The sequence below is a fragment of the Danio rerio genome, chromosome 15 (assembly GCF_052040795.2).
Source record: "Danio rerio strain M-AB ecotype USA chromosome 15, GRCz13ab, whole genome shotgun sequence".
Lineage (NCBI taxonomy): Eukaryota > Metazoa > Chordata > Actinopteri > Cypriniformes > Danionidae > Danio > Danio rerio.
The window spans coordinates 45,461,646-45,488,761 of NC_141035.1; the positions used below are offsets into that span (position 1 = coordinate 45,461,646).

At 43.6% G+C, this 27,116-nt stretch overlaps 1 protein-coding gene across 1 annotated transcript; it reads right to left on the minus strand.

Moving 5' to 3' along the window:
- Positions 1-253: 253 nt before the first annotated feature.
- si:ch211-181d7.1 lies at positions 254-27,116 on the minus strand. Its single transcript, NM_001444630.1, has 11 exons — positions 26,902-27,116; positions 26,369-26,480; positions 22,323-22,422; positions 22,002-22,121; positions 19,217-19,339; positions 18,935-19,057; positions 15,832-17,631; positions 15,446-15,619; positions 4,542-4,715; positions 2,872-3,050; positions 254-475 (listed from the first exon to the last, which is right to left on the minus strand). Coding segments are annotated over exons 2-11 (2,829 nt in total). The 5' UTR covers positions 26,403-26,480; positions 26,902-27,116; the 3' UTR covers positions 254-473.

Consider the following 27,116-nt stretch of genomic DNA (forward strand, 5'->3'; position numbering starts at 1 on the left):
AAATATATATATATATATATATATATATATATATATATATATATATATATATATATATATATATATATATATATATATATATATATATATATATATGAAATCAGTCTTCACAATTATTTTTAAACTGCACAAAACGATGCTAAAATAAACGGTAGGTTTTTGTCGCCCTCTGCTGGTATAAAGGAGAAAAGACAGTCCCTCAATAATCCTGAGCCTAAAATGTACATGACCTGTATAAATATAAACAGAGTTTTAAATATATTCCACTCTTATTATAATAAGAAAGTAATATCAATAGGAATGCAAGTATTATGATAGAAATACCAGCAAAAAGAGGCCACATGATCATAGTTACAAAGCAATACATTAGCGTTATCACTGTGCCATGTCTTCAGTGTGTGTTGGTTGAATTTCTCTGACATCTCTCTTTTTATTCGCCATCAGCATACCCAGAGCAAACTAAAAACCAAGAGTCCTGCAATATATCAAACACACACACACACACACACACACACACACACACACACACACACACACACACACACACACACACACACACACACACAGCTTATTTAATAAGTATTTGGATATTCACATTAGTCAGAAACATGAGCAAACTTGTGATAGATGAATAACAAACAAAAAAGATCTACAGTATAGTGGATTACAATATGTGGTAGCACTTTATTTTGATGGTCTATTTGAGTATTAGACTGCCTGCTTAATATCTGCTGATACTGCTCTTCAACAGACATTAACTGACTATGAGAAACTTTGCAAGTACATGTAAACTCACCCTAAACCCAACCCTAACGGTATACATATAATCTAATGCAGGGGTCACCAACCTTTTGGAAACTGAGAGCTTCTTTTTGGGTACTGATTAGTGTGAAGGGCTACCAGTTATTAAATAACACATTTTTCTGAATTTACTTTTAATTATTTGTTATTATTACATGCTATTATGACATGTTATTAACATATTATCATGTTAATGATTTCTCACAGAAGTTGTCAGCAATGATTTAACAAGTTAGATAAATATCAGTATGCAACACTTCATTTGTCTGAAATTGTTTTTAAAGATTTTTGAATATATAACTTAAAGTAATTTTCAAATTTACACCAATGCAAGTGTGAATAAAAAAGAATACCTATTGAATATTAGATGCAGCTTACTTATATGTGGTGCTATGGTGAGCTATTTTCTAAAACAGGCCTGCAGGCAACTCATGTGAACCATGTTGGTGACCCCTGATCTAATGAGATCTAATTAGTTGACATGTATATGCAATGTAACTTAAATTTAACAAACCATCAAAATAAAGTGTGATCGAATATTCATTGGAATCCTGATCCATTTACTCATTTATGGCTTGTTTCCACTGACTGGTTCAGTACGGTACGGTTCGGTACGGGTCACCTTTATCAGTCTTGCATTTCCATTACCAAGGGTACCCTTTTGGTGGGCATGGTGTATGACAGAAAGTTTAAGTCGACGTCATGCTTGCTCGAATAAATGTCTACAGTAAAGCTGTACGGGTCGCTTACATATAATATGAGAAGCACTTCTCACAAAACAGATGCTTTATACACAAATACTTGTTTATAAATGTTTATTACTAACTTTTCTATGAACAGGATTTAATTATAACTGCAGATCAATGACCGTGCGATATAGGCTACTGTAACGTCTCCAATTATATTAAATAAATATATAAATGCATCATAAAAGAACGCATACAGACCCTTACAGTCTCCGATATGTTACCAATTACAGAAAAATTACACACAGCATACATTAAGTCCTTATTTGAGTTCAAAAACACACGCAACATACAGCCCACAGTCAGTGAAAACCTCTCATCTGTGTCTGTATAGTCTTTAGCAGCACATGTAAGCTCTGTTGGAGAGTCATTTTCTCATTTCCAGTTCATAATAGTCCAAAAGGCGAAGATAAACATGGCAGTTTGTTCATGATTCAGGTTGCTAAAACAATTTTGATCCTGAGTTTTGTTGGGCTCCTCCTTCTGTTCCACGCTTCACTTTCGTGCCTGTCCTGTTCAATATTCATGGAACAGATGATGGAAACACTTCAATAATCAAGCACACGTTATTATCATCAGCTCAAGAAGTTTGTTATATCAAATATAGACGTGATCGCAAGCTCCCGGAAGAAAGCGAATACCGCTCACACTTTTAGACGGGCTCGTAAAGCAATAACAGGACACGGCAGATTTTTCTTCTTGGCTTTGTGTCTGTTCAACAAGACGACGAAAAGGTTTGTTTGAGCTCGGGTCATCCATGGCTCGTTATTATATGCATATAGTATATCCATGTAATCTCTCGGCTGTGCATTAGAATATGGCGGATCCTTTGTTTACATTCTGTCTAGCTCCACAAGCTCGTGACGTATCTCTGTAACCAATCAGCGTTCAGCTGCGCATGTAGCTCCACCTTTTGTTACCCTTTCTCGTTTTTGGTACCCTTTCGAAAGGGTACCAAACATTTACAGCTTTGTGTGTACGCAATGTTTTAGTATGATTTCAACGCAAGTCTTCGTACATGAGGCCCTTGGTCTGCAAATTTGGGTTTAGAATCCGAATTTCACAGACTGACATTTTTAACAATGAACATTTTTGTTATGACTTATTTGAATATGTGAAAGATTCAGCCAATCATTTTCACAGTCTTTAAGGATACACACTTGTTAAAACGTCTGGGGATTCAAAATCAACACAGAAAGTTCAGTTCAGAATTTATTTTATGCAAAAAGAAAAATCTTGCTATCATTATAATTGGACCTCAGAAAATTTTACTATAAGCAGTGCATTAACCCTTTAAAAGCTTTAAGAAAAAAAATATACTCACAATAATATAGCTCCTTTAGTATATACGGTGATTTGTCCTGCAGATCTGAAAGTATTAGCACTTCAGAACCTCCAAGGCAATTCTCTGACAAACTGAGATGTTTCAGGTGATTAGGGTTTGATTTCAGAGCGGCAGCCAAAGCAACACAACCTTCAGCAGTGACACCACAATCTCTCAACCTGAAGAAAAAAACATTTTGTGAATTGAGGCAGTGTCTTTACTTTTTTGTAATTTCATGCACTGCCAGATATAGCTACAGAGAATGAGATTTATGCATGTTAATGTTCAGGGCCCTATCATAAACCCGGCATAGTGTGGCGCAAGGCGCGGCGCAATAGTGTTTTGCTAGTTTCAGCTTGGCGCAAGAGTCGTTTTGAGGCGTTGCGCTACGCTGTTTAAATAGCAAATGCATTAGCGCTCATATGTGCGCCCATAGGCGTTCTGGTCATAAAAGGAAGGCGTTCTGAGGCGCACTGCTGGCGCGTTGCTATTTTGAGAAACTATAATAGATTTTTCATTAGACCAAAACAAACCCGGTATAAACTCCAGCGCAGAGTTGCGCCTCATTTACGCACTGCTTAATACGCACAAGAGAGCAATAGGCAAATATCTTTACATATGAAAAAATTTTAATATTAAGGATATATATAGGATATAATAAGAATAGATATAGAATATAAATATAAAGGATTAAAATATTACAAAACATTATTTTCTAGCCTACATAAATATGAAAAATCACTTTTTTTGCCTTCTTCATCTCAGGAGGCTTTTTCAGTTCATTCATAACAATTTGCTTTTGTATAATGTTATTATTATTAGCAGTATTATTTATTATATCCATATTTATATTTGTTTTATTAAAAACAAGCTTAAATTTGCCCACCTGTCAGGTTTTAGACCATATGGGGCACAGCATGTGTTTTAGGATATAACTCATATCTCTATATAGCTCATTTTGTTATTATTATTCATTTATTCGTTTGCTGGAAATTAGAACTGAATTTAGAAATAGTTTTGAAACGAATATTTGCGCTTAACAAACGAAATTAATTATTTATAGACTAATTGATGTCTGTGTGTAAAGGTTTCCCTATCCACAAGAGCTAAAGCGAAAGTGAAAGTGATCCATTATCTCTCATTCTCACGCAGTAGATGCTCTGTTTAACTGTTTTGTTATAAAAAACTGTTAACTGTTTGCTAGTGAAATGCTCAGGTTTTCCACTTAGACTTACTTTACGTCCTGTAAATAGCAAATGCGCTTATGGCGCGACGCAGCTGGCTCTTAAAGGTAATGGGAGATGAGACTCTGATTGGTTTATTCTCAAAACGCACCAATAACTAATTAAGAAAACAAACTCAACCCTTTTAGACCATGCGCCACAGCGCAAAGCGGATTTTCCCATCCTTAAATTAGCAAAAATGCGTTCTGACACGTCCTGAAAGCGTTTGCGCCCTGCGCATGGACCGTCAAAATAGAGCCCTCAGTGTTTCTGTTTGAAAAAGAGCCCAATCCCAATTCTACCCCTTAGCCCTTCCCCTTCCCCCTTGTTGTGCAACAATCAAGTGACTCTTGTGGAGATGATTCAGATAAAATGTCCAGTCATGCATGCAGAAAACACAACGCCAACCTGTATTTACTCTTCAGATTAACAAAGAGAAAACCTTACCACAGTTTCTCCAGCTTACAATTAGGATCTTGAAGAGCACCACAGAAAAGCTTTACACCCAGATCTCCTAGTTTATTCCAGGACAGGACCAGTTCTCTCAGGTGTTCAGGGTTGGATCTCAGAGCTGAAGCCAATGCCGCACAACCTTCACTTGTGATTCCACAATCCCACAACCTGTAGAGAACAGTCACTATGTTTACATGAACATCAGTAATCAAATTTTTTACCCTAATCTAAATATGGCAATAAAATGATTAAGGTGTTTTTATGAGTTGCTTTTAGAATGGTCCTTATATATTCCCATTTTACATGTTATAGTTCGGGGCTCCACTATATATCGAAAACAATCATAAATAGTATATGCAATATCCATATCACAAAGTGAAATAAATAAAATATTTTTTGTGCCAAACATTTGTGTGCTGCATGTATAGGTTGTTGATCCATATCTGACCAATCAGATGTGGCCTTTACTATCTTTATCTCCGCCTCTCCAGTAGAGGCTGTTTTTGAACCTAAAGCTGAAAATAAACACCACTGCTTGGAGACAGAAAAGGAAAATGACAGACAGCAGCCAATTAGAATCAGTAAAGTTTGCACCTTTACATAGTTTTTTTTATTTAAATAATCAGCCGGCCACTTTATTAGGTACACCTTACTAGTACTGGGTTGGATCTCCTTTTGCCTTCAGAACTGCCTTAATCCTTCATGGCATAGATTCAACAAGGCACTGCAAATATTACTCAGAGATTTTGGTCCAAATTGTATACATGCTTTCATGTTGTTGACGCCAAAGTCTGACCTTACCGAATGTCGCAGCAGAAATCGAGACTCATCAGATCAGGAAACGTTTTTCCAATCTTCTATTGTCCAGTTTTAGTGAGCCTGTGTGAATTGCAGTCTCAGTTCCCTGTTTTTAGCTGACAGGAGTAGCACCAGGGCCCGGTTTTTCAAAAGTAATCCACTAGGATTTTGGATAAGGGATTGGATCAAATCTTGAAAATGGGTTTTTAAAAAGAAAAAACGGATTACATAATCGGACTAGATCACGTAATCCAATCTTGGTTTTGATCCGGATCAAACCTTTAGTTTGGATTTTTCATACATTTTTTGTAGGATCTGGATCACTTTGATCCAAAAAACGTTCGAGGTTACAGAAGTAACCCTTCGTTCCCCGAGGAGGGGAACGGAAGTGCCATAGAGTGGATTGATTGAAATCCACGAAATGGGAGGATTCGGTTCAGAAGCCGCTTGTCTGAAAGAGTATTGAACGGGCCAATGAATGCAATGAATTAGCAGCGTAAGCTTGCACAGGTGTACTTCATTGCCAATTATCCCAGCATATAAGCACACCTGGAGCGAGCAGACGCCATCCTTTTAAGCTGAAGAGACTTTCAAACAGCTAAGGGACAGTCATTATGGCGACGGAGTATGGCACTTCCGTTCCCCTCCTCGGGGAACGAAGGGTTACTTCTGTAACCTCGAACGTTCCCCTTCGGTTGGGGAACTTCAGTGCCATAGAGTGGATTGATTGAAATTCACGAAATGGGAGAAGTATGGAAAGCGCCATAATGACTGCACCTTACCAACGCCCCCGATGAGGGGATTGTCAAGCAAGCGTGACGCACTCACATCATGGGAGGCGCGGTCCTCCAACGTGTCCCTGGCCCTAATTTATCCTACTTCAACAGAAGTTTTACGGATTTAGATATATTTTTGGGAAGTCGTGAGCATCTAGATAATTCTAGGAAAATACGACAGTACGTTGGGAAGCATGCAATCCCGATAGGGAGGACGCTGCGGAGGCCATCCGTTACCCAAGGGGGGATAGATGGCAGAATTTACATATGGACTAGCCCTAAAAAGGGGGAGTACGCATAGCAAAAGAGTGGTTAGCGGAGAGGGAAGACACGGGTCCGCCCAGGGGGGGGGAACTTAACCGTGGCGGAATAAGCATATGGGATCGCCTAGTGGGGATCACGCATAGCAGGCACCTTTACCCAAAACGCGGGCTGACCAGCGGGCAGACCTACAACGTAGTGGGCCAGCAAGTGACTCCTCCGCTGAGTCAGTGCTGGGGGCCACGGAGGAATCTGCAGGGCTCACCTGACGGGGAACTTTACTGACAGATAAAAAGGCGCACGTATCTCCGTGTTAGGGAAAATGGCGCAGCAATCGTGTTTCAACACCCTACCGAATTGTTTCCTCAATCACCAAGGGTTACCTAATACCCTTGAGGAAACCGGCTCCACTCGCAGATTGTAAAACCTTGCAAATGTGTTGGGTGTCACCCAGCCCGCAGCTCTACAGATGTCTGTTAGAGGGGCGCCGCGTGCGCGCGCTCGAGAGGATGCGAAGCTCCGAGTGGAGTGCGCACACGCTCTCGGGGGACGCGGCTCACCTCGGCTCTGATAGTGAAAGAAAGGCATCCACAATCTAGTGGAAACTTATTTTGGTACGGCACTTCCCTGCTGCCGACCGCTATAACAGACGAAGAGCTGCTCAGATGATCTAAACTCTGAGTGCGGTCCGGATAATACGCAAAACGCGAACTGGACAATAAGAAGGGCTGGGTCTGCCTCCTCCGAGGGCAGCACTTGCAGGCTCACTACCTCGTATTAAAACGGAGTGGTAGGAACCTTGGGCACATATCGCGGGCGGGGTCTCAGGACGTGAGAGAAAGCCAGCCCAATTACAGGCACGAGTCACTGACTGAAAAATGCCTCCGGGTCCCCGACCCTCTAATCGATATCAACGCGACCAGCAGAGCTGTCTTCGGGGACAGAAAGATACTGAGTCGAGGATCGAAGGGATCTAACGCGGCTTGTGTAGCGAGGGCTAGATCCTAAGAGGGCATGAGAGGGGGCGGGGTGGATTAATTCGCTTAGCGCCCCTGAGGAACCGGATGATGAGGTTATGCGTTCCCACGGTGCTGCCAGCCACCGCGTTATGAGAGCGGAGATGGCAGCCACGTAACCTTGAGTGTGGAGGGCGACAGCCTGCCCTCCAGCTTCTCTCGGCGTAAAGAAAGCACAACGCTGATCTGGCAAATTACGGGGGTCTTCTCTGCGAGAGACACACCATTCAGTGAATAGACTCCACTTCAGGGCATAGGCGTGCTCGGGGAGGGGGCTCTAGCCCGAGTGACGGTATTAGCCACCGCAATCGGAGGTTACCTAAGTCTTCCTCGCATCTAATGACCTCCAAAGATCGGCGAGGGTGCCAGATGGTGCCCTGTCCCTGAGAGAGTAGGTGCTCTCTCGAAGGGACTGCCAGGGGAGGGCTATCGCGAGGGAGAGCTCTGACATCCAGGTCCGGTTGAGCCAGAGGGGTGCAACCAGCAACCTGTTCCTCGTCCTCCCTGACCTTGCACAGTAACTGCGCGAGCAGGCTCACTGGGGGAAACGCGTATTTGCGCATGCCCCGAGGCCAGCTGTAAGCCAGTGCATCCGTGCCGAGAGCACTCGGTCAGGGAAAGAACAACTGGCAATGAGCGATCTCGGGGGAAGCAACAGATCGATCTGGGCTTCCCCGAATCGCGCCCATAACAGCTAAATAGACTCGGGGTGGAGTCTCCATTCTCCAGGATGTAAGGCTGCCGTGAGAGTGCATCGGCTGCACGGTTGAGCTTGCCTGAATATGCTGAATATGAATATTTATATAGGCGTGCAGCGATTTCAGCCGCGGATGACTCCAGAGGAGCAGACGGTGGGCGAGCTGAGACATGCGGCGAGAGCGCATACCCCCATACGGCTGATATACGCCACCGCCGCCGTACTGTCCGTCCTGACCAGCACGTGTTGCCGCTCCAGCACCGGAAAAAAACGGTGGAGAGCGAGGAACACTGCCAACAGCTCCAGACGATATGCCAATGCAACTGGGTACCTCTCCACTGGTCCGCAGCCGCATGCCCGCAACGCACAGCCCCCCAGCCCGTGTTGGAAGCGTCTGCTGAAACGACAACAAGACTGGACGCCTGTTCTAGAGACACCCAGGCCTGTAGGAACGAGGGGTCGCTCCAAGGGCTGAGGGCGCGGCGACACAGCGCAGTAACAGAGACTCGGTGTGCGCGCGTGCCATGCGCGTCTGGGGACTCGATCGTGAAGCCAGTGCTGAAGTGGTCTCATATAGAGGAATCCGAGCGGCAGAAGCGGCTGCGGATGCCATATGCCCCAGGAGCCTCTGAAATTGTTTCAGTGGGACCACTATTTTACTGTCGAGCTCTCTCAGACAGTACAGCATCAGCTGAGCGCGCTCTCCGGAGAGGCGCGCTGCCATGGTGACCGAGTCCAGCTCCAGCCCGAGAGAAGAGATCCTCTGCACGGGGGCGAGTTTGCTCTTTTCTCGGTTGACCTGAAACCCCCACAGGTGGAAGTGCCGGAGCACTTTGTCTCTGTGCATAATCAATTGCTCCGAGAGAGGGCAAAAATCAGCCAGTCGTAAAGAGATCGAGTATGCAGATGCCCGCGAGCCGAAGGGGCGCTAAGGCACCCTCCGCGGGCTTGGTGAGGACCCGCGGAGACAGAGAGAGCCCGAAGGGGAGGGCTTTGTATTGCCAAGCTTGACCTTCAAACGCAAACCGCAGAAACTGACGGTGGCGAGTAGAGAGTGGAGACATGGAAATACGCGTCCATCAGGTCTAATGCTGCAGACCAACCCAGAGGACGAACGCACCGGAGGATGCGCTTCTGCGTGAGCATTCTGAACGGCAGCTTGTGCAGGCAGCGGTTCAAAACGCGCAGATCTAGGATTGGCCGTGACCCACCGCTCTTTTTGGGCACGATGAAGTGTGGGCTGTAAAACCCGCTCTCCATCTCGGCTGGAGGGAGCGGCTCGATTTGCATCCTTCGCCAGGAGGACAGCAATCTCCTCTCGCAAGACAGGGGCGGACAGGGGGCGGACCCTGGTGAATACACACCCGCGACTTGGGGGGCCGTTTCGCGAACTGAATCGCATAGCCGAGTCTGATTGTGCGTATGAGCCACCGCAAAGAGCTGGCCTGCGCTAACCAGACAGGCAGAGCTCCCGCTAATGGACTCATCGCTACAATCGCTGACGTACCAGCAGTGGGGCAGCGCGGAGTGGGTGTGCTGATCCGGGAAGCGCGCGGGTCCCACGGAAAAGCTGGAGGTGAGATATTTGCTCTCACTCCGCACCCGAGCTCTGGAGGGGAGGCTCGAGGGGTGGGAGAAAGGAGACCGTCCTCCCAGCGCTCATGAGCCACTGGCGAAACGCACCGAATCTGCAAGCTAGAAAGCATAGCGTCCCAGACTGGCAGATTTCGGGCTGTCACATCCGGGGAAGTGAAAAGTGCCCTTTCATAATGTTTTCATGGCAGTAAAAAGTGCCGTTGGAAATGGGGCCTCGCCCTCCAGCGGGGAAAGAGCAAGTTCCCTCTTCTCCAGATGGCCTGTCCCAGGGACGCTTCGCAGTCCGTTGCCAGACTTAGCGGCGTTCTGGGCAGGGGGGCTGCCTGCTTCCGAGGTGCCCGATGCGCTCGCTTCGCCAGAGGCGTGTGCGGGGGCGGAGCAGCTCTCGTAGGCGGGTGCCTTCGGCGAGGAGCAGGTATGAATGGCACGGCGGGCGGAGCGGGCTACGGACCGCCGATAAGACATCACCCATCAACTGCTCTCTCACCGCCTTGAATTCCTGGGTGAATTCACAGACGGTGTTGCCGAACCTGGCTTGGGATATGGGGAAAGTCAAGAAAGCGGACTTTGTCGACTTTGTCGCATATCAGCCAGGGGTGGCGCTCCTGGATCACTAATGTGGACATCATCCTCCCCAACGCACACGCAGCGGACTCAGTAGTCCGAAGAGCTAAGTCGGCGGCGGTGCGAAGCTCGTAAGCCTGGGTTGGACCCACCCTCGAGCAGCTCGGCCAGCGCCTACGCTAGGTAGCACTGGTAGGTGGCTATCGCCTGCAAGGCGGAAGCAGCCTGGCCCGCAGCTATGTAAGCTCTAGCTCCGAGGGAGGTAGATAACTTACAGGCTTTGGATGGGAGACGAGGCGGACCCCGCCAAGAAGAGGCGCCGTGCGGATTTACCGCCATCGCGCACTCAACCTGAGGAATCGCCACATCCCCCCTGGCTGTTCCACCGTCAAGAGTGGTGAGAGTGGAGGGACACGCAGCACGAGCAGAAAAAAGTGCTTTTCAAGACCGTGTGAGCCTACTGTGCACCTCCGGGAAGAAGGGAACGCCCCTCTAGTCGGTCCGAAGCAGCCTGGGAAAGCACGGCTAATATGTCCGTTTCAGGATCCGTAGTGACAGCGCTCACCAGCCCGAAGGGGGCGAGCAGGTCTGGATCATCATCGGACAATGAAAGCCCACCCTCCGATGCCGCGGTGGACGTCTGGTCTCCGGTGTCATCGGGCGTAAGGGCTACCATCTGTTAGACGGATTGCTCCCCGCCCGAAGCTTGGATGGAGCGCTTAGAGGAGCGGGAGGTCCGCGGGCCCTTGGGCGACGGATTATCTCTCGCTTGAAACCCTCAGATCTGCCCGAGTGCCCGCTGCAGAGCAGGGGACAACTGGGGTGGTTCGCCCTTTTGCAAAGGCTAGCCGCGATCTTTACTGCGCAACAGTCATGGCATCGCAATGACGACATGAACTGCCCGCGAGCAGCGCATTAACATGCTGGATCCCCCAGGCATGTAACGCAGTGCCCGTGCCCATCATCCGAGGACAGGAAACCACCGCATCCAGAAACGCACAGTCGGAGCGCCGTCCTGAAAAGGACGTGCTGCACGACTGTGTTGCTTTTTCTGTGAAGTTTGCAACTTTATACGCACCGCTCTGGAGGACCGGACCCAAAGAACGCCAGGCAAGGGAGAAACCCAGCTCGACCGTCTGCCGCTGCGTGTACACACTCTGGACCGGGAGAATGCTCTTGTTCGCTCAGAATCACTGGTCACAGCAGGAGGAACCCTCATCGACTCGATCAGAAAGTCTCTGAAGCGAAAAGGATGGCGTCTGCTCGCTCCAGGTGTGCTTATATGCTGGGATAATTGGCAATGAAGTACACCTGTGCAAGCTTACGCTGCCAAATCATTGCATTCATTGGCCCATTCAATACTCTTTCAGACAAGCGGCTTCTGAACCGAATCCTCCCATTTCGTGGATTCAATCAATCCACTCTATGGCACTGAAGTTCCCCAACCGAAGGGAAACATTGATTAAACTGATTCCATCAGAAGGGTGCATTTAGCATGGATTTCATGCCCAAAATGTAATGGAAACCGAAAAAATTTATTAAATAATACTATTTTTGGATCATGCAATATCTTACGAGATATACTATTTATTTATAAGGTTTTAATTTTAATTGTTCATCCGTCAGGCTATAGTGAGTATAGGCTTTAACGTATTCAGCCTTTCAGTATAGGCCTACAGCAAAGTAGAAAGAATCAATTTTATTCCGTCACTAATTGATATATATATATATATATATATATATATATATATATATATATATATATATATATATATATATATATATATATATATATATCATCACAATGGAAAAGATTTTTCTTTTAAGAATATTTATTAGTGATGCACGCAATGATTACAGAATAACAAAAAAAAAATGCAAAGAATGGCAATGACTGATTTTTGAATCTCTTTCAACAATTGCAAAAAGAGACTGAAAGGGCAGAAGCACAGCTTCATCTGGCAGAGGAACAACTGACTCTGACCAAACTGCAGCAAACCAAGGCCAGACTTGAGATCCACCTCCTAAAGGCTGCGCTCAGACAAACTGGTCTCTCCACATCAGATGAGGAAGTCTGAAATTATTGTGGAGTTTTTGACATTAAGTCTTTTTTTATTTACATCTTTATTTGAAACTTATTATAAGTACCCTCAATGTACAGTGTTGTAGGTCTCAGATGAGCGAACTGCTGAAAGAGGATGGGGTGGGTGTTTTTATTATTTATTATTATTATTATCATTATTATTATTATTATTATTATTTTAATAATTATAACATTTTCTTAGTTTTCATTTCAAATAAAAATAAAGTTATATTGGCCCCACGCTGGCTATTCTACTTGTCGCTCTTTACATATCTATAGTTCTACATTAGCCCCTTTCACACATACAGACCTTTCCGGAAAATTGCCGGCAATTTTCCGGAAAGGTTGTATGTGTGAACAGGCCCTTTTTGAAAATACCGGTAAATTCGTTCTGGTTTTTTTCCGGAAAGAGAAGTTGTAACATTACCGGTAATTTGCCGGAATGCTCCGCTGTGTGAATGCAGAAGGAAGATTCCCGTAATAAGCGCGTGCACGTCTAGAACGTGCTGACGTGAGACGTCTGCTTTAGCCAATCACAACAGTCAGACGCATTTACGTTCGCGCGGTTTGTGAGAATAAAAGCCTTTGAATATTTTTCCAGACACATTTAGCTGCTAGAAGTTAGTCAGATCACGTTTATATGTTCTTCTTAATGCCAACTGTGTAAATGATCATCGATAAGACTCTTATGATAAGCCGTTGTTTGTTTACCTTCAAGCTGTGCGTGTGCCTCTGGAACAGCCTGTGAGCGCCTGCACACGCACATATTATGAACATCTCGACATGCGAAAGTGATCCTGCGAAAGTTGTTCACAATATTGATCATCTACAGAGTTTGTAATTTAGTCAAATGTTTACAAATACAAGCGCAGCCGTTTAAAGCTCATTTGTGGTGAATGATGTCAGAATTTACCGGTATTTTGGAATGGATGTGTGAATGCTCTTTGCTGCTGTAGCCCATCTGCCTCAAGGTTGGACGTGTTGTGCGTTCAGAGATGCTCTTCTATATACCTCAGTTGTAACGAGTGCTTATTTGAGTTACTGTTGCCTTTCTATCAGCTCAAACCAGACATTTGCGCCCACAGGACTGCTGCTCACTGGATATTTTCTCTTTATCTGATGCTCGGTTTGAACTGCAGCAGATCGTCTTGACCATGTCTACATGACCAAATGCCTTGAGTTACTGCCATTTGATTGGCTGATGAGAAATATTTGTTAAAGAACAATTAGAAAGATGTACCTAATAAAATGGCCGGTGAGTGTGTGTATGTGTATATATATATATATATATATGTTAGTGCTGTCAAAATTAACGCGTTAACGCATGCGATTAATTTTAAATAATTAACGCGTTAAAAAAAATTAACGCAATTAACGCAGTTCAGGGTTTTTTTTACTTCCTGTTGTGGTGGACGTGTGTTCAACATGCAATAAATGTGGATTAGACCAAGGAAGCACTTTTTGAAGGCAAGTTCCAGTATAAAACAATTAGTTGCATCACAGGTTATCCAGATTTTCATGCAATTTCGGGTGTTTCATTTTTAACTTTCGACTTCTGTTGTAAGTTGATACCGCATGGCGAACAGAAAGAAAATCCTTCGCATTTCGTGACTCGGTGTTTCTTTAAGGTAAGGTTCCTTTTAAGGCTACACGGTAGAATTTTAATAAGAGTATTATCTTAATCATATTAAAATCGGAGTATTGGTGTCTTATGTAAATGTACTCAGAACGTCTGGTGAAGTCGCGAGATGTCAAAGACAGGGCATTACTCTGCCTTTCAGCATGAGCCCTCCAAGTTTAGCGTGTTTCCTCATTAAACGCAACGAAAGCGTATGCTTCGCGTTGTTGTGTCAGAATCCTTGTGACATACAGTAATACTTTAGGACGCTTAGTTTAGGACGCTTAGCAAATTTGATGAACGTGATCATGCGTGTTGAATCTAAGGGGAGTCGCTCCAGTATGGAAGGCCGTTGGGGCCAAAACGTCTGCAGCGCTCTGTGTGTGTGGGTGTGTGTCTGTGTCAGCCCCGTTGAGGGGTGTCAGGGGTGGAGTGAGCGACGTATCTGAGTAGGGGCGAGAGGGGTGTGCAATGCATTTAACGACCGGTTTGCAAGAAATTATCCTTCATTTGCGGGCATTTGGGGAGTCTCTGTGCACTTGCGGGATACTCCTAGTCTTAGCAACTGGATGAATGTAAAGGAGGATTAGGCAAAATTGTTTCTACTCTATAATTAATGTTCTCAACTCACAGCAATAAAACTTTACAATGAGTGCAACAGTTTGTATTCTATAGTTTATTATTATAATTTTTCATTTTCCATATCTGCAATTCCTGTATTTTGGCATTTTTTTGCAGTCCACTTAGAATCCAACATGGAAATCAATGTTTTCTTTATTGGCATTGATTGTTTTGAAATTTAAATGTCATTAACATGCCTGTGTTTTAATTTCTGTCATAAATATGGCTGTCAAGCCAGGATCTTGATGGTTTATTGTGGGTATGTTGTTTACATGAAGAAATCTGTGTTACAAGTTAAACAAAAATTCTATTAAACAATTATATTTTGAATTTAAATATTTTTTTCTTGCGTTTACATTAATTTTACATTTAAATAGGCAAAATTACAAGTTTCAGTACACTTAACAACATTGCATATTATCATAGTATCATGCAGCCCTAGTACATAGGTCAATTAATGTCATTAGATCACCACATTATCCAATGTTTCCTCCTGAGTTTCATGTAATGTGGGGTGTTTCATTTGAAATGGTTTGTTTTAATTCAGAAACACTTCATCAGATGCGAGAGGGGTGTTTTAATGGACATTGATGAGACGAAAAGTCTCCATGGTCTTAATACCATGTGTGTTTTCTACCAATATGACTTTAGTCGCAGTGGTTCTCAATTCCGGTCCTCGCAATTCGGTTCCCTGCAAGTTTTTTCTTTACTTAACACACCTGAATCAAATCAACTCGTTAACAGAAAGATCCATGAACTAATCCTTGAGTGTTAACTGGACCGGAATTGAGAACCACTGGATTAAGATCAAAAGTCTCTGTTTACATGGCAGACTCTTCAAAATCAAAGTATTCATTTGTGATCTTACCACAATATCGTCAATTTACAGAGAGGTTTCCTGAAAGCAGCACAGAGAAGACTCACACCCGAATCTCCCAGTTTATTCCAAGACAGATTGAGTTCTCTCAGGTGTGAGGGGTTTGACCTCAGAGCTGAAGCCAAAGCAGCACAACCTTCACTTGTGATTCCACAATCACTCAATCTGCAGTGAGATTAAGAGATGTAAACATTATATACTAAAACAAAAGCAATAAAATATCTAATATTCTAAGGTTATTTATGGGGAAAAAACAATGCAGAGAACTACATTGACAACTAAATTCTTAATGTCTTAATTAGCAATTAATATTTACAATTTACAAGCTTGTTTCTTTGAGTTTTATCATTGAAGTGAATGTTCTCTTTGATACTTACTGAACTAATCTGGCCTCTTTAATCACCGGCACAAGTTTCTTAAAAACGCGCAAATTTTCAGCTTTATTGTTTCCTTCAACAAACGTCTTGAAATCAAATTCATTCAGCTCCTCCTCTGAGGTCAGAAGCACAAAAGCTACAGCTGACCAATGGGAAGAAGAGAGTCTGGACTTTTTGATTGTTCCAGATCTCAGATAGTGCGTTACTTCCTTCACTAGTGAATGATCACCCAGTTCATTCAGACTGTAGAACAAATTAATGAATTTCTCTGGAGAGTGAGTGGTCCTGATCTTCTTCTTGATGTAATCAGCTGTTTCCTTGCTGTCTGGGCAGCATCTTGTCTGTTTTGTTAGCCCTTGTAGGAGAATCTGATTATTTTCGACTGACAAACCCAGAAGAAACCGGAGGAAAAGGTCCAGTTCTCCATTTTTACCCTGTAGAGCTTCATCTACAGCTCTCTGATGCAGCTCAGATATTGAAACTTGTTTTGATGGCTTGGGTTTAAACCAGTTCCTGATCATGGAGTGCAAAGTTTGTTTAGTAATTGGTTCAAACACATTTCTGTTGTGGTTTGTGAATAAGAGGTGCACATATAGAGCTGCTAAATGTTCCTGAACGCTCAGATGAACAAAGCTGAAGACTTTCCCCTGATACAAGCCAAACTCCTCTCTGAAGATCTGAGTGCACAATCCTGAGTAAACTGAAGCTTCTGCCACATCAATGCCACACTCTCTCAGGTCTTCCTCATAGAAGATCACATTGCCTCTTTCCAGCTGCTCATACGCCAGTTTCCCCAGTTTGAAGATCACGTCTTTGTCTTTTTTTCCAGTATACTTCACGTCTTTGGTGTTGATCTGTGCCATCAGGAAGTGTGTGTACATCTGAGTGAGAGTCTTGGGGATCTCTGCAGTCTCTGCTTCACTCAACATCTTCTCCAGAACAGTGGCTGAGATCCAGCAGAACACTGGGATGTGGCACATGATGTAGAGGCTCCTGGAGGACTTCAGGTGTGAGATGATTGTATTGGCCAGACTCTGATCACTGATTCTCTTGCTGAAGTATTCCTCCTTCTGAGGGTCATTGAAGCCTCGTACCTCTGTCACTCGATGGACACACTCAGAGGGGACGAGATCTGCTGCTGCTGGTCTGGAGGTGATCCAGATGAGGGCAGAGGGAAGCAGATTCCCCACAATCAGGTTCGTCAGCAGCACGTCCACTGATGATGTTTTGGTCTCATGTTGTAGAATCTCATTGCTTTTGAAATTTAGAGGAAGACGACACTCGTCCAGACCATCAAAGATGAACAATATTTTATATTTGTCACTAAAAATGTCAATATCTTTTGTTTCAGGGAAAAATACATGCAGGAGATCTGACAGACTGAGTGTTTTGTCCTTCATCAGATTGATCTCTCTGAAAGGAAGTGGAAATATGAGCTGGACGTCCTGATTCTCCTTCTCTTCAGCCCAGTCCAGGATGAACTTCTGCACAGAGACTGTTTTTCCAATGCCAGCGACTCCCTTCGTCAGCACAGTTCTGATGGCTTTGTCTTGTCCAGGTAAAGGTGTAAAGATGTCTCTGCATTTGATCGCTGTGTCCTCTGTTGTTGATCTCCTGGATTGTGTCTCAATCTGTCTCACCTCATGCTCATTACTGATCTCTCCACTCTCACTCTCTGTGATGTAGAGCTCTGTGTAGATCTCATTCAGGAGTCTTGGGTTACCTTGTTCCGTTGCTCCCTCATACAGACACCGGAACTTATTCTTTAGATTTGATCTAAATATGTTAAGGATATCTTGGCTGCAAAACAAAATATTTACAAATTATCACTCCTTTAGTCATGACAGTTCATTAAATTATTTACCATGGCTTAAACCCAATTGAGATGCTTTGAAAACCTTAAAGTGTCCCTATTGAAAAAAATTGCACATACAGTTGAAGTCAGAATTATTAGCCCCCAATTGGAATGGAAACAGAATGTACCTGAGCTCAATTTAGAGGTAGGGTTTGAATACTTATGTACAGGCGATTTTTCAGCTTTTTTACTTTTAATAAATTTGCAACAATTTTAGAAAATCTTTTTTTTCACATTATGGGGGATAGTGCGTATAATTTTGAGGAAATAAATGAATTTAGTCCATTTTGGAATAAGACTGTAACATAAAAACATGCAGAAAAAGTGAAGCGCTGTGAATACTTTCTGTATGCACTGTATACAGAATATACATAGAATACATAACACCATTAAAATATTACCTGTATCTGTAGCTAGATAAAGTGTTTTTTGCACCATTAACATGTAGTGATGAATCCATAGACTGATACACAGCTCTATAAAGGAGAATTTATAATATTCAAACTTAATGCCTCATAAATAACACAGGAACGCCCCCCGTTACGGAATTTTTCCGGAAAAGAACATTCATATATCCACTATAAAAAAACGGTACATTCGGACATCATTAACCAGAAATTACCTCTAAACTGCTGGGCTTGTATTTGTAAACATTTGATTACATTACAAACTCTGTGGATGGATCAGTATTGTGAACAACTTTTGCATGTCGAGATGTACATAAAATGCGTGTGTGCTTTCACAGGCACACGCAAAGCTTAAAGGTAAACAAACAACGGCTTATCATAAGCATCTTATCGATAATTTTTTACACAGTTGGCATTAAGACGAACATATAAACGTGATCTGACTAACATCTAGCAGCTAAATATGTCTGGTAAAATATCCAAAGGCTTTTATTCTCATAAACCGCGCGGACGTGAATGCTTCTGACTGTTCTGATTGGCTAAAGCAGGAGTCTCACGTCAGCACCTTCTAGACGTGCAAATGCTCTTTCTGGCAATCGTCCTTCTGCCTTCACACGGCGCAGCCTTCCGGCAAATTACCGGTAATCTTACAACTTCTTTTTCCGGAAAATAGCCAGAACGAACTTACCGATATTTTCAGAAAGGGCCTGTTCACACATACACACCTTTCCGGAAAATTGCCGGTAATTTTCCGGAAAGGTGTGTATGTGTGAAAGGGGCTATTGACTCTAATAAATGTTCTGCCATATTTAACAACGAAAACTAATTAAACATATATTACCTGTATCTGTAGTCAGATGTAGTGTTTCCATTATTAAAATGTAGTGGTGTATCCATAGACTGATGACTCTTTGCAGACACACAGCTAGAAGCTGATGATCCTGTTCTCTTGAAGTGGATTAAACTGTGACAGAGCATTCAAAAACAATGCCTTCAGGTCATCAATAACATGACTCTCATTCACAGCCAAAATGCTAAACTGTATCCAATACCAACAGCTAATATATGAACAGCGCACAATTAGACTTTTAGAAATGTCCAGCCCTGTTATAACATATATTACCTGTGTATGTAGTCAGATTTAGTGTTTCCATCATTAAAACGTAGCGGAGGATCCATAGACTGATGACTCTTCACAGACACACAGCTTGAAGCTGGTGGTCTTGTTATCTTGAGGCGTGCTGGACTGTGAGAGAGTAGACATACATCTCTGTAAAACAGACTTTATATGCAGGTAGTAGGCATGGGACAATAACCATTTCCAATGTATATTGTTTATTTAGGTTTTTGTTGCTGTTGTTGTTTTTTTAGGACAACAGTATCTTAAGCCGAAAAGATATCCAAAAATGCTGTTTTAAATTGTAAAGAAATCTGTTTTAGAAACTAATGAAGACAGCAGAAGTCAATGATTCATTTGAATTAATTAGCCTGACATATTTACCGTTTCAAAATATTTTAAATCACAATATCGTCAAACCATGAAACCGTGATATTTTGATCCAAGGTTATCATACCGCCAGAATCTTATACCAGCCTATGCCTGACAGGTAGTAATAAACATAATTATACTCATTCATGAAACATTTGAGACTGCACGGTGACACAGTGGGTAGCACTGTCACCTCACAGCAAGAAGGTCGCTGGTTCAAGCCTCGGCTGGGTCAGTTGGCATTTCTGTGTGGAGTTTGCATGTTCTCCCTATGTTTGCGTGGGTTTCATCTGGTCTTTCAGTGCTCTGGTTTCCCCCCACAAGTCCAAACACATGTGGTACAGGTGAACTGGGAAGACTAAATTGTCCGTAGTGTGTGTGTGAGAATGGGTGGGTATGGGTTGCAGCTGGAAGGGCATCCATAGAATGCTGGATAAGTTGGTGGTTCATCCCTCTGTGGCAACCCCTGATGAATAAAGGGACTAATCCGAAATAAAAATGAATGAAACATTTGTAAATGTACAGTAGAAATAAATTCTCATTAATTTGCATGTAAAGCAAACATTCTGGGAAACACACCTCTAGGTTCACCAATGCTTCAAAAACATGTGATATAAACGTAAATGTTATGCTGAGTACACACTTGTTTTTTTTGTTTTTTTAAGTTGTCTGTTCTCCAATGTTTTCACATTTCACAATTCTCTGGGATAGCATTCGATTGGTTCTGTGGAACAAAACTGCATGATGGTTCAGTGACAGGAAGATAAACACTGCATGACTACACTAGAAACAAACGCCCACAACACTGTCTGATTTGCAAACATGCGAGAAGTGATTAGAAAATAACTCAAGATCATCAATGAGATCAGAGTTGAAAGTAAGAGATCAACAAAAAATTGTGCCGATTCAGACGACCGAGCCACTTCAGCTGGCCTCTCTCGATGTGGAGGAGCAGCAGCTCTACTCCAAGATCCTCCCTGGTGACAGAGCTCCTCACCCTATCTCTGAGGGTGCACCCTGCCACCTTCCAAAGAAACTCATCGGCCGCTTTGATCCAAGACCTTGTTCTTTCTGTCATGACCGTAGGTGAGAGTAGAAAAGTAGATTGGCCAGTAAATCGAGAGCTTTGCTTTTCGACTCCTTTTTTACAACAATAAACCGGTACATCAAGTGCATTACTGCTGCTGCACCAATCAGCCTGTCAATTAAAATAATGAACAGAACCGGTGACAAAGGGCAGCCCTGCTGGAGTCCAACATGCACTGAAAACAAGTCTAACTTATTGCCAGCAATGCAAACCAAACTCGTACTCTGTTCATACAAGAACGAGACAGCCCTTAATAGAGCACCTAAGACCACATACTCCCAGAGCACCTTCCACAGAATGCCACAAGGGACACGGTCGAATGCCTTCTCCAAGTCCACGAAACATGAACCCTCGAGCACCCTGGTGAGGGTATAGAGCTGGTCCAGTGTGCCACGACCTAAAGGAAATCCTCATTGTTCCTCCTGGATCCCAGGTTCAACTATCGGCTGGATTCTCCTTTCCAGTACCCTGGCATAAACTTATCCAGGGAGGCTAAGGAGTGTGATCCCCCTATAGTTGGAACACACATTCTCGGGCCCCCCTTTTTAAAAATGGGCACCACCACTCCGGTTGCCCAGTCCAGAGGTACTGTCCCCAACCTCCATGCAATATTGTAGAGGCATGTCAGCCAAGACAGCCCCACAATATCGAGAGACTTGAGATACACATGGTGTATCTCATTCACCCTCGCTGTTTTGTCACCGCAGAGTCTGCGAAATACCTTAGTGACTTTAGCTTGGATGATGGGAGAGTCCACCCCTGCATCCCCAGTCTCTGCTTCCTCAATTAAAGACATGTCAGTGGGATTGAGGAGATTCTCGAAGCATTCCTTCCATTGTTTGACAGCATCCCCAGTCGAGGTACAGTAAACAGCTCCAGACTTCTGCTGTAAGCAGTGTCGGTGTGGAATAGCATCCCCTTCCTGAGGCACCAGACGGTTTGCCAGAATCTCTTTAAGGTTGACTGGTAGTCTTCCTCCATGGTCTCCCCAAACTCTTCCCAGGCCTGAGTTTTTGTTTCCGCAACCACCTGTGCTGTATGCTTGGCCTTTTGATACCCATCATCCTCATCATCATCTGTCTCAGAAATCCTACAGGTCAACCTAATCTGCCAAGAACTGCTTCTTCAACTTGACGGCATCCCTTACTTCCAGTATCCACCACCGGGGGCGTAAATTGCCGACATGACAGGCACCACAGGCCTGATAGCCACAACTCCACACAGCCGCATCAACAATGGAGTTGGAGAACATAGACCACTTGGTCTCTGAACATCTTACAATTAGTCTCTTATGATTTCCAGCCCTGTTATAACAGATATTAAATATATTACCTGTATCTGTAGTCAGATGTAGTGTTTCCATTATTAAAATGTGGTGTATCCATAGACTGATGACTCTTCGCAGACACACAGCTAGAAGCTGATGATCCTGTTCTCTTGAAGTGGACTAAACTGTGACAGACAGAGCATTCAAAAACAATGCCTTCAGGTCATCAATAACATGACTCTCACACAAAGCAGAAAGGCAAAGCTGTATCCAATACCCACAGCTAATGTATGAACAGCGCACAATTATACTCTTATAAATGTCCAGCCCTGTTATAACAATGTAAATAAAATGTGGATACCATATGTAGATAAGAAATATATTACCTGTTCCTGTAGTCAGATGTAGTGTTTCCATCATTAAAACATAGCGGTGGATCCATAGACTGATGACTCTTCACAGACACACAGCTGGACGCTGGTGATCCTGTCAGAGATGAGCAGACTTTTAGTTAAATGGATTTAAAGTCTGTTTACTTACTTTTGAGTATTTGTAATCAGCTTTTTTCTAGACAAAAATTATGAAAAACTCTTAATCATTCAATCAGTTTATTTACTTATGTACAGGGCCGGCAAGTCCATAGAGGCAACCTAGGCGGCCGCCTAGGGTGGCAGAATAGAGAGGGCGGCGTCCGCGACACTACCCTCACAACCCGCGCCCTCAGTTATATCCGCATCTAGTACAGTAGAATATAGAGAGGGCGGCGTCCGCGACACTACCCTCACCACCCGCGGCCTCAGTTATATCCGCGTCTAGTACGGTAGAATAGAGAGGCGGCGTCCGCGACACTACCCTCACCACCCGCGCCCTCAGTTATATCCGCGTCTAGTACGGTAGAATAGAGAGGCGGCGTCCGCAACACTACCCTCACCACCCGCGCCCTCAGTTATATCTGCGTCTAGTACGGTAGAATAGAGAGGACGGTGTCCGCGACAATACCCTCACCACCCGCGCCCTGAGTTATATCTGCGTCTAGTACGGTAGAATAGAGAGGGCAGCGTCCGCGACACTACCCTCACCACCCGCGCCCTCAGTTATATCCGCATCTAGTACGGTAGAATAGAGAGGACGGCATCCGCGACACTACCCTCACCACCCGCGCCCTGAGTTATATCCGCATCTAGTATGGTAGAATAGAGAGGACGGCGTCCGCGACACTACCCTCACCACCCGCGCCCTGAGTTATATCCGCATCTAGTACGGTAGAATAGAGAGGACGGCGTCCGCGACACTACCCTCACCACCCGCGCCCTGAGTTATATCCGCATCTAGTACGGTAGAATAGAGAGGACGGCATCCGCGACACTACCCTCACCACCCGCGCCCTCAGTTATATCCGCATCTAGTACGGTAGAATAGAGAGGACGGCATCCGCGACACTACCCTCACCACCCGCGCCCTGAGTTATATCCGCATCTAGTATGGTAGAATAGAGAGGACGGCGTCCGCGACACTACCCTCACCACCCGCGCCCTGAGTTATATCCGCATCTAGTACGGTAGAATAGAGAGGACGGCATCCGCGACACTACCCTCACCACCCGCGCCCTGAGTTATATCCGCATCTAGTATGGTAGAATAGAGAGGACGGCGTCCGCGACACTACCCTCACCACCCGCGCCCTGAGTTATATCCGCATCTAGTACGGTAGAATAGAGAGGACGGCGTCCGCGACACTACCCTCACCACCCGCGCCCTGAGTTATATCCGCATCTAGTACGGTAGAATAGAGAGGACGGCATCCGCGACACTACCCTCACCACCCGCGCCCTCAGTTATATCCGCATCTAGTACGGTAGAATAGAGAGGACGGCATCCGCGACACTACCCTCACCACCCGCGCCCTGAGTTATATCCGCATCTAGTATGGTAGAATAGAGAGGACGGCGTCCGCGACACTACCCTCACCACCCGCGCCCTGAGTTATATCCGCATCTAGTATGGTAGAATAGAGAGGACGGCGTCCGTGACACTACCCTCACCACCCGCGCCCTGAGTTATATCCGCATCTAGTACGGTAGAATAGAGAGGACGGCATCCGCGACACTACCCTCACCACCCGCGCCCTCAGTTATATCTGCGTCTAGTACGGTAGAATAGAGAGGGCGGCGTCCGCGACACTACCCTCACCACCCGCGCCCTCAGTTATATTCGCGTCTAGGGTGGCAGAATAAAGAGGGCGGTGTCCACGACAGCCCCCCGCTTTCATTTTAGGGTTGAGGGCGGCATGACCGTCCTTTGCCTAGAGCGGCAGTTCAGCTTGCTCCGGCTCTGCTTATGTATATGTAAATATATCACTTTTTATTAATTTCTGTCATGATATTAAGTAATAAGCAAATGTTTATATTATTTATTTTACAATACAGTTTGGCAAGATATATATTATGGGAGACTTGCTTTGTTTACCAAACAAGTGGATCAAATTAGATTTGAATTCTAACCATTAAATAAGTTTAACAGTAATTATTTTTTAACTGTATTCCTAAAATCATTCCAAATAAATCCACAAATATTTTGCAAAATTCTGTACAGAAATAGCAACAAAATGTCTACATATTCCATCTGGCCCTGCCTATAAGGTATGAACTGCCTTACTTTCTGTTCCCCGCCAAGATGTTTTTAGCAACCTGATAATAATCCATATGCGAGTGTTTTAAAGCTCTTCTGTGGTCCAGTGATTTTTTTTTTTCTCTTGAAAGTGGGATGCTTTGCGTTTACTTATTGAGCTCTAGGAGCATGAAAACAAACACTGAGCACTGTGAAATACACTCACCGGCCACTTTATTAGGTACATCTTACTAGTATCAGATTGGACCTCCTTTTGCCTTCAGAACTGCCTTAATCCTTCGTGGCATAGATTCAACAAGGTACTGGAAATATTCCTGACATTTTGCTCCAAATTGACATGATAACATCACACAGTTGCTGCTGATTTGTCAGCTGCACATACATGATGCGAATCTCTCGTTCCACCACATCCCAAAGGTGCTCTAGTGGAATGAGATCTTGTGACTGTGGAGGCCATTTGAGTACAGTGAACTCATTGTCATGTTCAAGAAACCAGTCTGAGATGATTTGCTCTTCATGACATGGCGCGTTATGCTGCTGGCAGACGCTCGGCCAAGAGGGAGAAGAAGACCGGAGGATTCTGTCAGCCCACCACTGTGATGAGGAGAACTCCAGGAGTTGGACGTGTTGTGTGTTCAGAGATGCTCTTCTGCAGACCTCAGTTGTAACAAGTGGTTATTTGAGCTACTGTTGCCTTTCTATCAGCTGGAACCTGTCTGGCCATTCTCCTCTTACCTCTGTCATCAACACGGCATTTGCGCCCACAGAACTGCCGCTCACTGGAAATTTTCTCTTTTTCAGACCATTCTCTGTAAACCCAACGATGGTTGTGCGTGAAAATCCCAGTAGATCAGCAGTTTCTGAAATTCTAAGACCATGCCATGTTTAAAGTCACTTAAATCACCTTTCTTCCCCATTCTGATGCTAGGTTTGAACTGCAGCAGATTGTCTTGACCACGTCTACATGCCTAAATGCTTTGTGTTGCTGCCATATGATTGGCTGGTTAGAAATTTGCGGTAACAAGCAGTTGGATAGGTGTACCTAATAAAGTGGCCGGTGAATGTACATACTTTAGAGCTCATGATGCAATTCTAATTTTTCAGGACTCCCATTAACATTACAAGCTGGAGGGGAAAAAAATAATAAAACCTTGTCTCTGGTATAATGAGATAACAAAATAAAACAAACAAAAAACTATTTGCTGGACACACAACCTTAGGGTAAAGTATGCTGTAAAATATATATTAGGAATAATTGAAGATGGACCATTGCATTACTAGAAAATAATGCACAATCGAGATGGTGATGCAGCCATAATGCAAAGCTGAATGAATTAATCGAAATTTGAAGACTTAAGATGAACTAATCTTTTCTGTTTCTGCACTGTATAGAATGTATTGCTATAATTTATGGAAATGTGATGTTACAAAATTTCCAGCAAACAACGTGAGGGCTCAGGAGATGGCAGGTAAGACCCAGGTAAGCATCCTTAGTTACTTATAATTTAAGCCATCAAGGCTGCATCGTAATTCTTTTCTTATGTAAAAATGCCATTGCTTGTGTGTGTCACAGTGTTTGTGTATTGTGTTAGGAAATTACCAGTTTTTTTTTATTATAATCTTATGAAATTATCAAAATTAATAGAAAAGAGCATGATCTAAAATTCCCACATAAGTCTATATTTAAACATGTTCCAGAACAGCCACATACCAACAGCATTTGTACGATTGCAATGACAGCCTGTATTTCACATTATGGATTACCTGCCATATGTGACAATGAAAACAAAATGAGTAAATGTTACCTGTGTGTGTAGTTAGATGGTGTGTTTCCATCATTAACTCACAGAAGTGGACCCATGGACTGCTATCTCTTCATAGACACACAGCTGACCATGCTTATTTTCTTGGAATGAACTGTCACAGCAAAGATACAAGTATGAAAATGTATGGGTGTATATTTAATAAAAAAAAGTTAACCAGACTGGAAATTTTACAACTCTATCTTATACATATTATTCTGCTGTATATGTTGCCAAAATTGGTGATAATGAAACATTATAATTAATATTGATAATTGTCTAATCTAATGATAGTTTTGGACTGTTTTTAATGCTGTCCTCCTGAGTTAATATTAGCTACATAGCCTACCATTTACATTAGATGCCAAAAGTTATCGCGGGAAACAGACGAACTTTTTATCAAGCATGTTCTTTTCTAGGTTATTTCGTACAATTATTCTTCACATTTAGTAATATAATTCAGTATGCATGCAAAGAGATTTATTTTGCCAAAGCCAGATAGCCTATTTGAAATTAATTCGGACAAGGCTACTTACCACGGTTGCATGCCGGTAGCGATTTTTCCATGTTCCTCGCTTAAGATTTAAGATTTTTTTCCAGCTGCGAATTTATCAGAATAAGTGTACTAAGGCAACTGGCAGAGTTCATACATGCAGTTGAATCTTTTACAAATGGTCCCTGATACGCGAACTTTCTGTTGAACGTGCAGGCACAAAATGGCCCCCGAAAGAAAACTTTCACTTTCTGTTCT

What these genes read in the sequence shown, in the direction of transcription:
- si:ch211-181d7.1 (NM_001444630.1), bottom strand. Translation starts at nt 26,402, where the DNA reads ATGATGGAAACACACCATCTAACTACACACACAG. An exon ending in ACATCTGACTACAGATACAG is followed by an intron (nt 19,340 to 22,001) that starts GTAATATATTTA and finishes ACTCTCTCACAG; the next exon opens with TCCAGCACGCCTCAAGATAA. An exon ending in TGTAAATTGACGATATTGTG is followed by an intron (nt 4,716 to 15,445) that starts GTAAGATCACAA and finishes TGTTCTCTACAG; the next exon opens with GTTGTGGGATTGTGGAATCA.